Raw genomic sequence first — 12,875 nt, 5'->3', positions numbered from 1 at the left:
CTGAACCGCAGCTCCAGCAGCAGACTCACACCCTGCAGGGCATCTGCCCGGGCACCTGGGGAACACGCTGGGGGATGCCCGGGATGCAGGCTCATCACCAGCTGATGAGCAGATCCTTGGCTGGAAGATGGTGGGTGAGAAGCCGTGGCTATGACTGGCTTCAGGGGCCACTGTTTTCATCGCAGTTTAGAAGTAGCTGATCTGCTCAGGTCTGCTTTGTAATTGATAACTCTGAAAATAAGATCGTTCATTTACATGTCTAAATAAGACTTCAGAAGACCAACTTTATATTCTTGTACTATAAAAAAAAAAAAATCTTTTACGTTGAGGACCATTACTGAACGCAGATTACAAAGAAGACGTTAACACGCACTTTGCTTTACAAAAATTCTTTCACCCAAGACCCTTGTGTGTTGACAGGGCAGGCAAGGATATTAATATGCCTCACTCTTTGTGTAGTGGGAAGAGAACACGCATCAAGGATACAAGGCTGAAATAAGCTGTAAATTACCTATGCAGGAAATGAGCACTGGACAAAAACTCCGTGTATAGGGAACAGTAAACAGCATGTAAATAAGTATTTAATTAGTTCATAAAGCATAATCCAAATTGCTGCACACCGTGGCTCTCATTAACTTCCAGAAATTAACCTAAGCCCCTTTTAACAATAGCTGAGTTACAGACCAACCATATCGCCGTTGCATGCCAAAATCAAACTTGGCTTGAAAACGTTGATGGAACAGAAGTGAAAGGCTGTTTGACTGTTCATGCAAATGACATCTAACATACAAACTGTGAATGAGGGGAAAAGCACTTGTTCTCTTGGGATACTGAATTTTCTGCAAGACAGTGGGTCAATTCAAAGCTTTGGTGCTTGGGTTCATTAATAAGGATGAGTCCGACCGCTCTCCACGCAGAGCTGAACTGATCCCTCTGTGCCGTTCTCAGCTGAGCTCTGGCTTTACCAGCAGTGTCTCCCTGCACATGGATAATGCGCTGAAATAGAAGCTTTGCTTTTTTTCTTTCAGAGCAGTCTGAATTGCACCTATCTGTTTCAGGAAGTCATTAAAGATATGAGATCCAAGTGACTGAATGTTGCGCTCTCGAAGGTTCATGGCAAGTGCATACACGGAAAGGGCCTCTACCATCCCGAACTCAGATTCTCCAGATTCCCACCTGTTATTTCAGCAGGCGAGCAGAGTTAAGCTAACGCAGTTCGTTGTATAGGGCACAAAATGAACAAGCAGCCTGCGCAATCGGAAAGCTCCAGGCTCTCATCCAACACAACTGCTAAGATGTTTGTTTCAAAGCAGAGATCATGGGACAGCAGACATATTATTATGATAAACACGCATACGTGTGAAAACGGTTACAAAATATTTTTACAGCACCGCCTCCTGGTTCATAACAACACAAGAAAAATCAGAGTCAATCTCCTGATGTTCTCAGGTCACTAAGTCTAAAATTATGTTACACATAGGAAAAGAAACTACAGCAAGAGCATCCCAAAATCACAGCTCCTGAAGGGAGGGCAGTGAATGCATTAAACCTTGTTAGATGTCCCACGGTGATGCAGCATTTATAGAGGGTGACAAAGGTGGCTGAGTAAAGCTCAAGGAATTCAAAGCATGGCAGAATATTGTAAAGAGAGTTTCATCAAGCTATTGTAGTTCACGAACTATTTTGGGATAACTTTGGTTTATTTTTCTGGGATATTTCAATCAAAGCAAAACAAGCATTTCTATTTAAAATTTCTGTTTAGAAATCAGGCTGGCACAGATTGGTGCTACATAAGAAAAACAAAGACTTTATTTTTTCCTCAGTCCCTCTCTGCTTATTTTATAGTTCTTCGCGCTGAGCGCATTTCCAGTCAGCACAGTAAGCACGTAGAATACATCCAAAAACCCCAACTTTGTAAAGGAAGCACTGCAAAGTTTTTATTATTGAGCAAAGCAGGGCCCAATCCTAAAAGGGAATTTTGAAACCGGCTTTAACACAAATAGTAATCAGCAGCCTGCAGTTAGGCTAGTCTTGCTGCAGAGAGGGTTACCTGCTGATGTAGGAAGAGTCAGGTGGTTCCCTAAATCTCAAATTAAACCAATGTGCGCATTTTGGCAAACTCCTTCATGCAGTTTGAAGGAGTTCCAATCCTTGCAAAGTTTGATAGTATCTTCTATGCAAAGCCAGCCCTCCACCACTACACAGCTCCGTCCCGCTGAACCATGAACAATCACAGTCAAGTTCATCCCGCGGCGCACCCTCTGCAGCTCCAGGCTTTGCAGCGCACGGTTGGGTAAGCACTGCTTCCTCAGGCTCCCTGAGCACACTCCCCTGACGGACATCTAATAGTTTCAACCTCTGGCTACCATCAACCTCAGACGGATCCGACCCAGCTACAGCAGCCATCAGAGGGCATATCTAACCATTCGGAGAGGGCACAAGATGCAGTTTACGCATCTGGCTTTTCAGCCACCGCAAATTGCTGATCCATCCAACCCAATTAGACTGCTCTTTGATCACCCAACATCCTTACATAACTACTGTAGCAGAAACTACCGATGGCTACGTGCTCTCAGGCAGAGCAGGAACCATGTGTGGATCTCTGCTAGAGCGAGACCAGAGGAGCTGGACAGCATCAGCCCCTTCCCCGTGGGAAGGCAGAGCTCCTGGCAAGCCATTGTTTGAGCCCAGCCCGAGATGCAGCTCATTCATCAGATCATAATTATCTGCTGCAAAGCCTCAGTGCCTGGTGGGCATTCAGTGATTGTCTATTTCTGTAAGAAACGGCTGGTTTGAATTATAGAATAGGAACCAGAAATGTCATGGTGGATACTGAGCACAAACTTCTGTAATCTGACCCTCCCCAAAGCGTTCCCCTCTCACTTTATTTTTCTGTGCTCCCACTTCAAACACCACTATCCTCTTCGATTTTCATCACCTCCTTTATGCTTTTGAAGATCCCACACTAACATTTCTAACATTCCCAAAGTTTCGTCTTAATCCCAAAGGAATAACGTTACATCAGTTCCTTGGGTGGATAAACTATGGTCACATAGAAAGTCATCAGGCAAAATCCAGGGCTCCATGTTTCCCTTTCTAGTCCTTACAAGGCATTTCCTCATTTCCTCAGAGAGGAACTCTTTTTTTCTGAAATCTTTGTTGAGAGTCACAGGGAAAAAAGAATAATGAAAGCACACAACACACATGAAACTTAAAGGTCAAACTGTGATCTCGGATTTGGAAAACATTTATCGTTCTGCTCAAAACCTGAGGCAACAGGCAGTTTTAGAAGAGACTGGCAACGTGTGTTGAGAAACAAGAATCTGGCATTTTGTGTGCAAATACAAGTCCGAGCCCCGATTTACCTTCCCTGGTGTGAGAGTCAGTAGACGTTACCAAGTCCAAGTTAGCTGCTTCTGATCAAAATGAAAAACATTCCCCACAGCAGATGTGTTGGCAAGGCACTAGGTAGCTTCATGTTACGGGTCTCTATCTCATCTTTGACTGTAACGTTGGCTGTAGAAAGGTCATAGACTTTGTTTTCTGACTTCATGACTAATTTATTTTTCTTAGTTCCTCCCTCAGGCTCTTGGAACTCCTCGTTCTTGCCCACAAACCACTGCTCTGAGAAACTTCTCTGAACACCGTAAATTACCTTTGCACCAAAGGACTCAGTACTTTTCTGAAGTACTGTCTCACAATCACCTTAATAAAATCAATGAGAGAATAATAAAATAATTGAGCAGATTCATTCATTATATTACTACTAGGATAGGGGTGTGGTGCCAATGCAATAAATACGGTGACCTCTTCAAAGCTAAGTTTAAGAAAAGCATCCAGAATTTGAAAGCTGATTCTAATTACCCATACTCCATCACACAAACCACGCTGCCACAACTCAAAAGTCCCTGGCTGCAACCTTTATGGCTGAAGCTCATGTTGATATTTGAAGCAAAGGAAAAAATCTGTCTTCAAACAGTTGCTACCTCTGCCTCAAGGATGGTACCCAAACCTGTGTGATGCTCTGTGCTATGTCCAACAGAGCAGGAAGGCACGTTCCAGATAATAATAACGAGCAATGCTCACCTAATTGACATGGGAAATAACACCCCCGTGAAAATTAATAGACCCTGTAAGAGTTCAGAGAAAGTATTTCCTGCGGGACCTCCTGAATGCCCAATCACAAGTACAACTTCAAGTTAATGAACAAAAATAACCTCCTGAGGCCTTGTCAGAAAGGACCGTTCTCACCAGTCCCAGTGACTGGTTTATAACGAACAGTGTAAATGTGGAGTTAACTCACATACACACAATTCCATTTCTGAACAAGCTATAATTCAGCTATTGACAGCTGAAGTCCTCAGATGAACAGATCTGGACTTGCATTTGTTATTTGTGGAACTTCTTAGAGTTAGTTCAGACCTGAAGTGTACTTATTGAAATAAACTGGTTTGAAATAATGAGTTCTGGTGCTTATAAATTATTTAATTTTTAAAAACCCAGTCAATTCTCTTTTACTGAAATATCCTTCCCATCTAAAAAACATGCTTTTTAGTTTAAAAAGCACGATTCTGAATACAGGGTGCACCATTATTTCAAAGTGTTCAATCATCTCTTTCTTTTTAACAGCTTGAATGAGACATGCTTTCAGGTTTTAATCCAGCTGCCAGTTAGAAACCGATGGCATTTCTGCCCTTTCCTCTCATTAGGAACTTGCTGTTCTGTACCTGCAAATCTTCGTCCCTTATCAGCCAGAGATACGAAAGCAGAAATCTCATCTATAATAGCAGTATCATGAACATCCTATTAAAAAGGATGGCTAACACATTCAAAAGTGCCTCAGGGCCACAATTTCAAAGACGTGTATGCTGAGAGACGCAGGTGAAAGACTCCCGGGACTTTCCAAAGCCCCCAGCTGTGTAACTCCCATCGATTTCAGTTATTCAAATGAAACGTTGTTTAATGTATTTGTTCTGGAGCTGAAGCTTCACTTCTCTCCCTCAGTCTGTGAGAGACATAATCCCACGGGCTAATGTTTAAAACTGATTCTCACTGATTTCAAAGGCAGGTAAATTACTATGAATCTATCCCAGAGATAGGCATGAACCCTATTTAGGGTCTATCTCCCTTTGAAATAAAGGCAGTGACGCAGCGATCTGCTTCGAGGAGATGGGGTTTAGCATCGCAAACGTCTTGGCCATATACCCATTACATGGATATAACAGAGATTCATCCCTAAATATTGCAACATCACATCTTTTACAGTAAAGGAAAGGAAATTTTCATTTACCCCTGAATTGTCCAAAAATAAAAAAAATTATATACTTTGTAGAAAAATTTTTTTAAAAAATATACAAAGGTGACAATTGCAAGCCTTAGAAAATGAAGTAGTTGAGGAATTGAGGAATATTGCAGAAGAAGAAAGACAAAGGATTCAAGAAAAAGCTAAACCAGGGGCTTCACTGGGGAAAAAAAACCCCACACCCAAACAAACCAATTTAAAGAGGGGTGTGAAAGTTGAAGAGTTGATCAAGACAGATGGAGCCAGTATGTTCAAAATCTTTTGCAAGTGACTGTAATTCATGAGACATCGTTATTTGGAATGGTCAAAATAATGTCAGATCTCATATTCCAGCTCTGCCTCTTCAGGAAGTCTGTTTTGAAGTTATCCATCCTGGATGTGATCCTGAACACAGGAGTGTAGAGGTTGAAATATTCACTCTAACCACCCTGGCCCAGCCAGGTAAAGGTACTGGTGTGTCTCAGGTCAGCTGCTCTTCCTCAGCAGGTGGCAAAAGGCTGAAAACTATTTTAGAGAGGGTTATGAAATCATCAGAGACTTTCAGCCCCGGGGCTGGCTAACACCAATACCCTTTTTAGCTGAATAATGCCCATTCAGCACCCCGCTCCTCCTCCCACAGCACCCTGCAGTGAAATCCTTTTGTTTCCCGAGGAGTGAGATAACTCTCCGATGCCGCTTCTAGCCTTGCCCTTTTTTAATGTTTCCAGACACTTGTATGAGCAAATAAATTCCCGCAAATAAAGTTTAGCCGCCTTCTTTCTGAAATTAAATCACCTCACGCATTCTGGAGTAAACTAGGGAGCTGCAAGATACTGCCCAAGTATCTCTGCTCTGTTGCAAAGCTCCTGCATGCTATAAATACAAAGTTAATCTGTGCGGTGTGTGGGCTCACGCTTGGAAATGCAGAGGACTGAGCAAGCTCACATCCTTCCCAGGACAAAACGCAGCATGACACGCGAAAGAAAACGGCGCAAGCAAAAGGCAGCCGAGGGTCTCTAAAGCGAAAACAATGGCGTATTTTCCAAAGATGGACTGAATGTCCCGATGGTGCTGAGCGGAGAAAAGAGGATGTCAAGAGAAACCGGAGTTTTTGTATGAGGAAACGGCTGGAGGATGAAAAGGGGGTGGCAAGAGGCCGAGCTCACTGCGGTGAAGCGGCTGGCGTACAGTCAGGCAATACGTGGCTGCAGCCCAAAGCGTTAAAAATCCTCTGGCGACTATCACCATTCGTTAGGGAGTGATTTCATTTCCAACTTCGGGATAAATATTAGCAGAGCTATTGAAGATAGCCAGGACGCCCAGCCCCTGTTTTCTCTCACTTTATGGCTTTTAGGTGTGGACGGTAACACATCACTTCAGCAGCACGAAACAGATGTGCTGAGTAAGTCATTGCACTGGGCTTGAAGAAAATATATTCAGAGATTCACAGAGTTATTTTGGTTGGATGAGACCTTCAAGATCATGAAGTCCAACCATTAACCCAGGACTGCCAGGTCACCACTAATCCATGTCCCTCAGCACCATATCGACAGGTCTGAAACCTCTCCAGGGATGATGCCTCCACCCCTGACCTGGGCAGCCTGTTTTAATGCTCTACAACCCTCTCTGTAAAGAATTTTTTCCTAATATCCATCCTAAACCTCCCTGGCACAACTTGAGGCTGTTCCCTCTCATCCTACGGCTTGGCCTTGTTGAACCTCATACCATTGGCCCATTGATCCAGCCTGTCCAGATCCTTCTGTAGAGCCTCCCCACCCCCAAGCAGATGGCCATTCCCACCTAACTTCATGTCATCTGCAAACTTAGTGAGAGTGCACTCGATCCCCTCACCCAGATCATGGATAAAGAGAACAGCTCCCCATACAGAGTTCAGGGGAACACCACTTGTGACCGGTTGCCAACTGGATTGAACTCCATTCACCACCACCACTCTCTGGGCCCAGCCCAGAGTTTTGATCCAAAACCAGCCAGGTTTTGAACCAGCAAAGCCCATCCAAGCTATGAGCAGCCAGTTTTTCCAGGAGAATGCTGTGAGAAATGGTGTCAAAAGCTTTACTAAAGTCTAGGTAGACCTGTTTTAATTGAGTTGGTGGTTCCCATCTCTGGGAAGAGTTAATTAAGGACAACTGCTCGTGCCATCACAGACAGTGAAATCAGGCAAAGTGGGGAGAAACAGCCATGCTGGGAGTTGCTTCTGGGAAAGTGATATCGTGCCTCCAGGAGCTTGGGCAAGAAAGGAGGATTCAACAGGGATTTATTTCAGTTTTGCGACCACCAAAATTCAATTATTTGATCACCTTCTTATCACCAGAAATATTTCCACTATTAATTATTTTATTTATTAATTCTTTGAATTTATGCTTACTACTTTGTTATTGTACAAAGTTAATTGATTTTACGCTTACTGCCTTGTTACTATACAAAGTTAATTGATTACATCCATTAAATCAACAGGATACACACAATCTGATGGCTACGGTAGGATCTTCCACCAGATTTAAAAAGACAGCTGGAATTTTTTGTAGCTATCTTCTCTTTTTCAGCTACCCTTGGACCTACACATCTCATGAGAAACATACTGCACACATGTGACTTCTAACAGCTAGAGACCCCAAGGCTTTTTATATTGGGCTCATTTAAAAAAAAAACAAACAAACAAAAACCCCAACCAACCAACCAAACTACTCAAGGAGGAAGAAGAGAGGGCAACAGAGGAGTCACTGTGTGAATTTCAGCAAAGGAGCCCAAATCAATGGTCTACACAGAAACAGGCCTTGCATCCATCTAGCAACGAGGGCAGGAGCTGGAGGAGCTGCCAGCTGGAGTTACACTGCCAAGGGGACAGAGAAAATCTGCATTGTGATGCCCCTCGACGTGATACGGGTCCCCAGCATCGCCTGGTGTCTGCAGTAACAAACCCCTCTTGCCTCTCTATACTGAAGCGATACTTAGACAGCTAGAAAAAGAACTGGTTATCTCCACCCACCCCTCTGCTAAAACACGGACTAGATACCAGCTGAGGTTTGAAGGAGGAAAGAACAGGACAACGTTGATGACTGCCAAAGACTCTTCAGAGCCTTCTCAAGAGGCCTTGTGGAGTTCAAACAGCTCCTCGTATTTGGACACAAGGCAAGGGACACATCCCCAGTCCCCAAAAGACATGTTTCTACCTCAGATTTCCCAACAGAACAACTACTGCCTCTGCAAAGAGCTGCTACAGCCCTGTGGGTACCATTACACAGGCTGCACTTTCTAAACTACTTGCTTCGAAGTTGTTATTTCTTACAATTTGTGTGTTGGATGGTTTGCTAAAATTAGGAAAAAATATATTCCAGAGCTGGAACATTCATGGCTTCTTTTACCATTACTGTATATTTTAATCTTTAAAAATAGATTGAAGTGACATGGTAAGTAGAGGCCTGTTTAATCTATTTTAACCTGTTTGCCACATTTCTGGTTTGGCTCTGTTTGGCTTGTTAATTTAGAGATGTATAAAACCATCTGTTTCACTGTCAACTTTGTTTTAAGCCTCAGAGGAAACAAACCACACAAATAAATGAAATTCAGTAGGTCATTTCTGTTAGATTATATGTATTTACAGCCGTCAGAGCAGACACTAAGTACCCTATAACTCTAATGTTAGCGCAGGTTTTTAACTATTTACAACGCTGTTATAAAAAGTCAGTACAACTGAATTTGTATCACACAAGGGATTTTCTTAAATTGTATTCCAACCCTCATTTAAAGTGAAAAACAGTGATCTTCTACACATTGTTTAAAGAATGTAATAGAAAAGAAAAAAAAAGCTTCATAATTAAAAAAATATATCTTGGGAAAATACATCCCAGGCAAATGTACCTCATGGCCTGGATTCCTCTCCATGTATCTGCCTCTATGCTTTGTAATGCCAAGAAGTCACCCACAGACGCTCACCCTCTTGACATGACTGTAAACTTCAGCAGTCATACTCTATTTGTCAAAAACTGAGCAGACCTACAACTTTTTACTCGGTGTTTCACTGAGAACACACATTCAGTGAACCTGAACTGTGTTTTATCGAGAAGAGACTCCTGTTCCAGATGAGAAGGAGAGGGAAGTCATCCCCAAAGGAGTTGCCTGTGCCAGGGGCTACCGCTTGTGTCCATTTTTTGGCCAGAGAATAGAACATATTCTGATTTTGATTTGTAATAATGATTATTTTCAAAACTTGATTCTCTTCCCAAAGAGCCTGTGCCTACCGACCAGGGTACTAGAGGGCCGCTGTGTCTGCTGCGCTGATATTTAAAAAGAAGAAATGGTTCTTTCAAACGTAATATTCTCTAGTGTCTCCTTTCATCCCTACTACACTGTATGGTCTGTTGCACAGATTGTAGTTCTAAAGATTAAATACTTAACTAGGGAAACCTAAAGATGTCAGTCGTGGAGTAAATACTAAACCAACTTAAGAAAATTCAGTGATATACTGCAGGGTGAACAAGGAGTAGGTAGGTGGCCTGGGACTCGAAGTGGCTGTTGAGGAATCAAAGAATCTAACTGAGTAGTTTTAAAACTGTATAAGCAATTGAAGTCTCTAATAGACCCTTAGCTGAAGACCGTTGTCCAAACCATGTTTTTCAGCAGGGAGCTTAGGCTAAGGGGATAAAACATAACGACTTCCAAGAACCTGACCCCCTGACCCTGTGCCCCATCCACCAAAGTATGTAAGCAGGACTTTGAACATTTTAAGAGTCCCACAGTCAGCTTCTTCCTTGGACCCTTTTTCTTCTTTTTTTTTTCCTTTTTTTATCTCCTGCCATAAGAAAAATCTGTTACGTGCTATTCAAATGGCTAAACCAACCTACATTCCCTGTCCTTTCAGTGCCTTCCCACCACGCAGTTAGTAGGGTTGTACTCACAATGTTCATCAGGGTCAGCAGGTACTTCTGAACGTGTTCCTTCCCATGGAATTGAACAACTGAGTCATCAACCCCCAGGAGGACTTCAATGTTGTAATCATCCTCGGCTGCATGCCTTCGATGGCGCTGCCTTGATCTACGCACCCGGTCTTCAATAAAGCCCAAGGTGCTGTCCAGGCGATCCAAACTCGTGAGGTTAGCCGCTGAAATCAAAACCAGACACCAGTTATCAACAATGAGAGGTGCAGGCTCAGGTCTCAGCTACACTGGTGTAAATTGGAAGAAGCAGTGTTTGTTATGTTCTGTGTGTTCTATAACAGCATTAGTTTCATTTAATGTCATTAAAAATTACCTAAATGAGAGAGAAATATGACCCAAAGGGGTTTTATTTTGCAACATAAAAGCCATACCTTCTACAAAGAAATTTTGCGTAATAAATACAAGGCCAAAAGGAGAGCAATCATCCAATGTCTTGATGAGAAGAATGGGGCTGTTTGCAGTAAAATACTTGTTGCTTAAATGTACTTGTATGAAAAATACCCCACTCAGAGGTCTTGTGCTACCAAGGATATCTTCCATTTCAGAATAATTAAAGAGAGACACCATACTTCAGTATCGGACCTTACTGCCCACAGAACCCTACTCCAGGCCGGCGCCGTTACCAACAGAGCCTTTTCCTACCCAGGCAGGTAGTAACAAACCAACCCCTCCCGCTTCAACACATTAGCTCCTCTCCCAGGTACACGCATGTGAATCAACAGTAGCAACACAGATCCTCTTTCTGTTTAGAACCCAGGAACGTATTTTAGATATGAAATTAATTAATTTATAGCTATGTTCACAACTTTTTGGACAGCTTTTCATCCTTCATTTCCCATTTGCTATGTCACTTTGCATGTCAAAGACCAATCCATTCGGCACAACAGCAGCCGACTTTGTTGCTAACGATTTCTAATAGCCCCTGTGATATGAAAAGCACATTCCCTGACAGGACGGGACACAGTTAATGTGGCACCTACCTAACAAAAAGTTAACATGAAAATATGGAAACTTGACATTTCACCCTATAGAATAGCATTAATATCATTATTAATTAGCATTAATATCATTATTAATTAGCATTAATATCATTACTATCATTTGCATTACAATGGCCCTGGAAGCCTCTCTGAGAACCTCTTGATTTCAGAGATGTCAGGAAAAGACTTGCTCAGAGAGGCAAAAAAAGGCAGTGAAAGTGTTGTGGAGTGATTAAAGGTTCCCAGTGCTTAGTTCACAGAAACATAATAGGAAGCAAAGGGAGGAAGCTAAAGCCATCAGCTTCAAAGCAGAAATAAGAAACAACTCTTGGAAATGTTACAGAAGTGGATTCTCCATTTATTGAAGTTTTCACAGCAAAACTGGCTGCTTGGGATGGGATGAATGAGTCACCAGATCACTGCACTCGTTACAAGAACCTCTGTGCTCTTGCCTTAAGACCACTGCCTGGGGCCACCGATTCAGCAGGTCCTGGCAGTGTGTAGCCCGAGCAGAGACCCCCACAGCTCCCCACCATGGTGACAACACCACACCAACCTCTACAGCCTACGGCTGCCAGGAGGGACACACACCCAGCCCCCCTGGCCCCCACCACAGCGTCCATCACTCCCCCGTGCTTCAGGCTGTGCCTTGCGTGTGCAATGCCCAAGGTGGTGAGATGCTTGCCTGAGCTTCCTAGAAGAGTCTTCCAGTCGAAGAAAAAAGACTTCCCAAAAGACACATTTGCCTGGGCAGCTTTTTACCATTTCTCCACCGAGCTCCAAGGACGTGATTGTCACAAGACCCGCGCTGCAGGCCACCACACTGCACTGGCAGAGCTTCCCTCGCTCACCAGACAGACAGAAGGCCCCATGCGGTGTTCCTACATTTCCATGGAGCCACAATGTCCTTCTCTCGGGAGGGCGGCATTTATTGCGTCCAATAAGCATAACCACCACTGCCAGCCTCAAGGCTCCCAGCAGCTTCTGCTCCCGGGGCCGCAAGTTTTTAAAATTAGTCTGGTCAGAATCCACAATTCAGCATGAAAATTCACTCTTCACGCAGAGCCCAGCTGTCACTCCCAGGTTTACCGTGGAGGGGGAGCAGGTCTGGCCCTGCAGCAACGGAGAGAGCTCTTCATGAGGGCTCAAAACCTGCCAGGCAGCCAGCCCCAGCCCTACCTCATGGTGTGCTCCCCTGGGAAAGTTCCAGAGATAACCCTTGCAGGCACCCAGCAGTAATCACCCAGCTATCCTGGCAGGCTCGGGGGCTTCACTATGGGATCCTGGGGCAATCATACATTCATGAGCTCTAAGGAAAATCATTGCTACTGTAAAATTTGACCATAAATCTTAAAAGCTGTCTAGAAAAGTAAGACCAGGCTGGCAGAGGCTGCAGGTCATGTCCTCTCCTGCTGCTCACAAAAACCTACGGTAATCAGCAGCAAGGCAAAGCTCTCAACTGCTCCTGCAGAGCAGCAGTGCTGGGCAGCGGGCAGAGCCTGAGCCCTGCGCAGGCTGCAGCCGGGCAGCAATGCTGGCTGGAGGAGTGGATATTTTGGCGGATGGCTGGCTGTCAAGGTCTAGAGCTTTTGTGCTTCCATTTCTTTCCCTTCTGTGTCAAAGTCTAACTAACTGCTAGCGCTGTACCTTTATTCCTGC

At 43.8% G+C, this 12,875-nt stretch overlaps 1 protein-coding gene across 1 annotated transcript in view; it reads right to left on the bottom strand.

Annotated features, from left to right (window-relative positions):
* The window catches only part of ADAMTS2 (ADAM metallopeptidase with thrombospondin type 1 motif, 2), a gene marked incomplete at its 5' end in the record, with an annotated part of 111,230 nt that overhangs the window by 46,357 nt on the left and 51,998 nt on the right, over positions 1-12,875 (bottom strand). The window contains one exon of the mRNA XM_010143239.1: positions 10,198-10,400. Coding sequence (XP_010141541.1) covers positions 10,198-10,400 — 203 coding nt within the window. The remainder of the gene's footprint in view (positions 1-10,197; positions 10,401-12,875) is intronic.

Source organism: Buceros rhinoceros, unplaced genomic scaffold (assembly GCF_000710305.1).
Source record: "Buceros rhinoceros silvestris isolate BGI_N320 unplaced genomic scaffold, ASM71030v1 scaffold11059, whole genome shotgun sequence".
NCBI classification, from domain to species: Eukaryota; Metazoa; Chordata; class Aves; order Bucerotiformes; family Bucerotidae; genus Buceros; species Buceros rhinoceros.
Note: the sequence above shows the minus strand (reverse complement) of the source record. Positions and strands in the feature narration are given on the sequence as shown.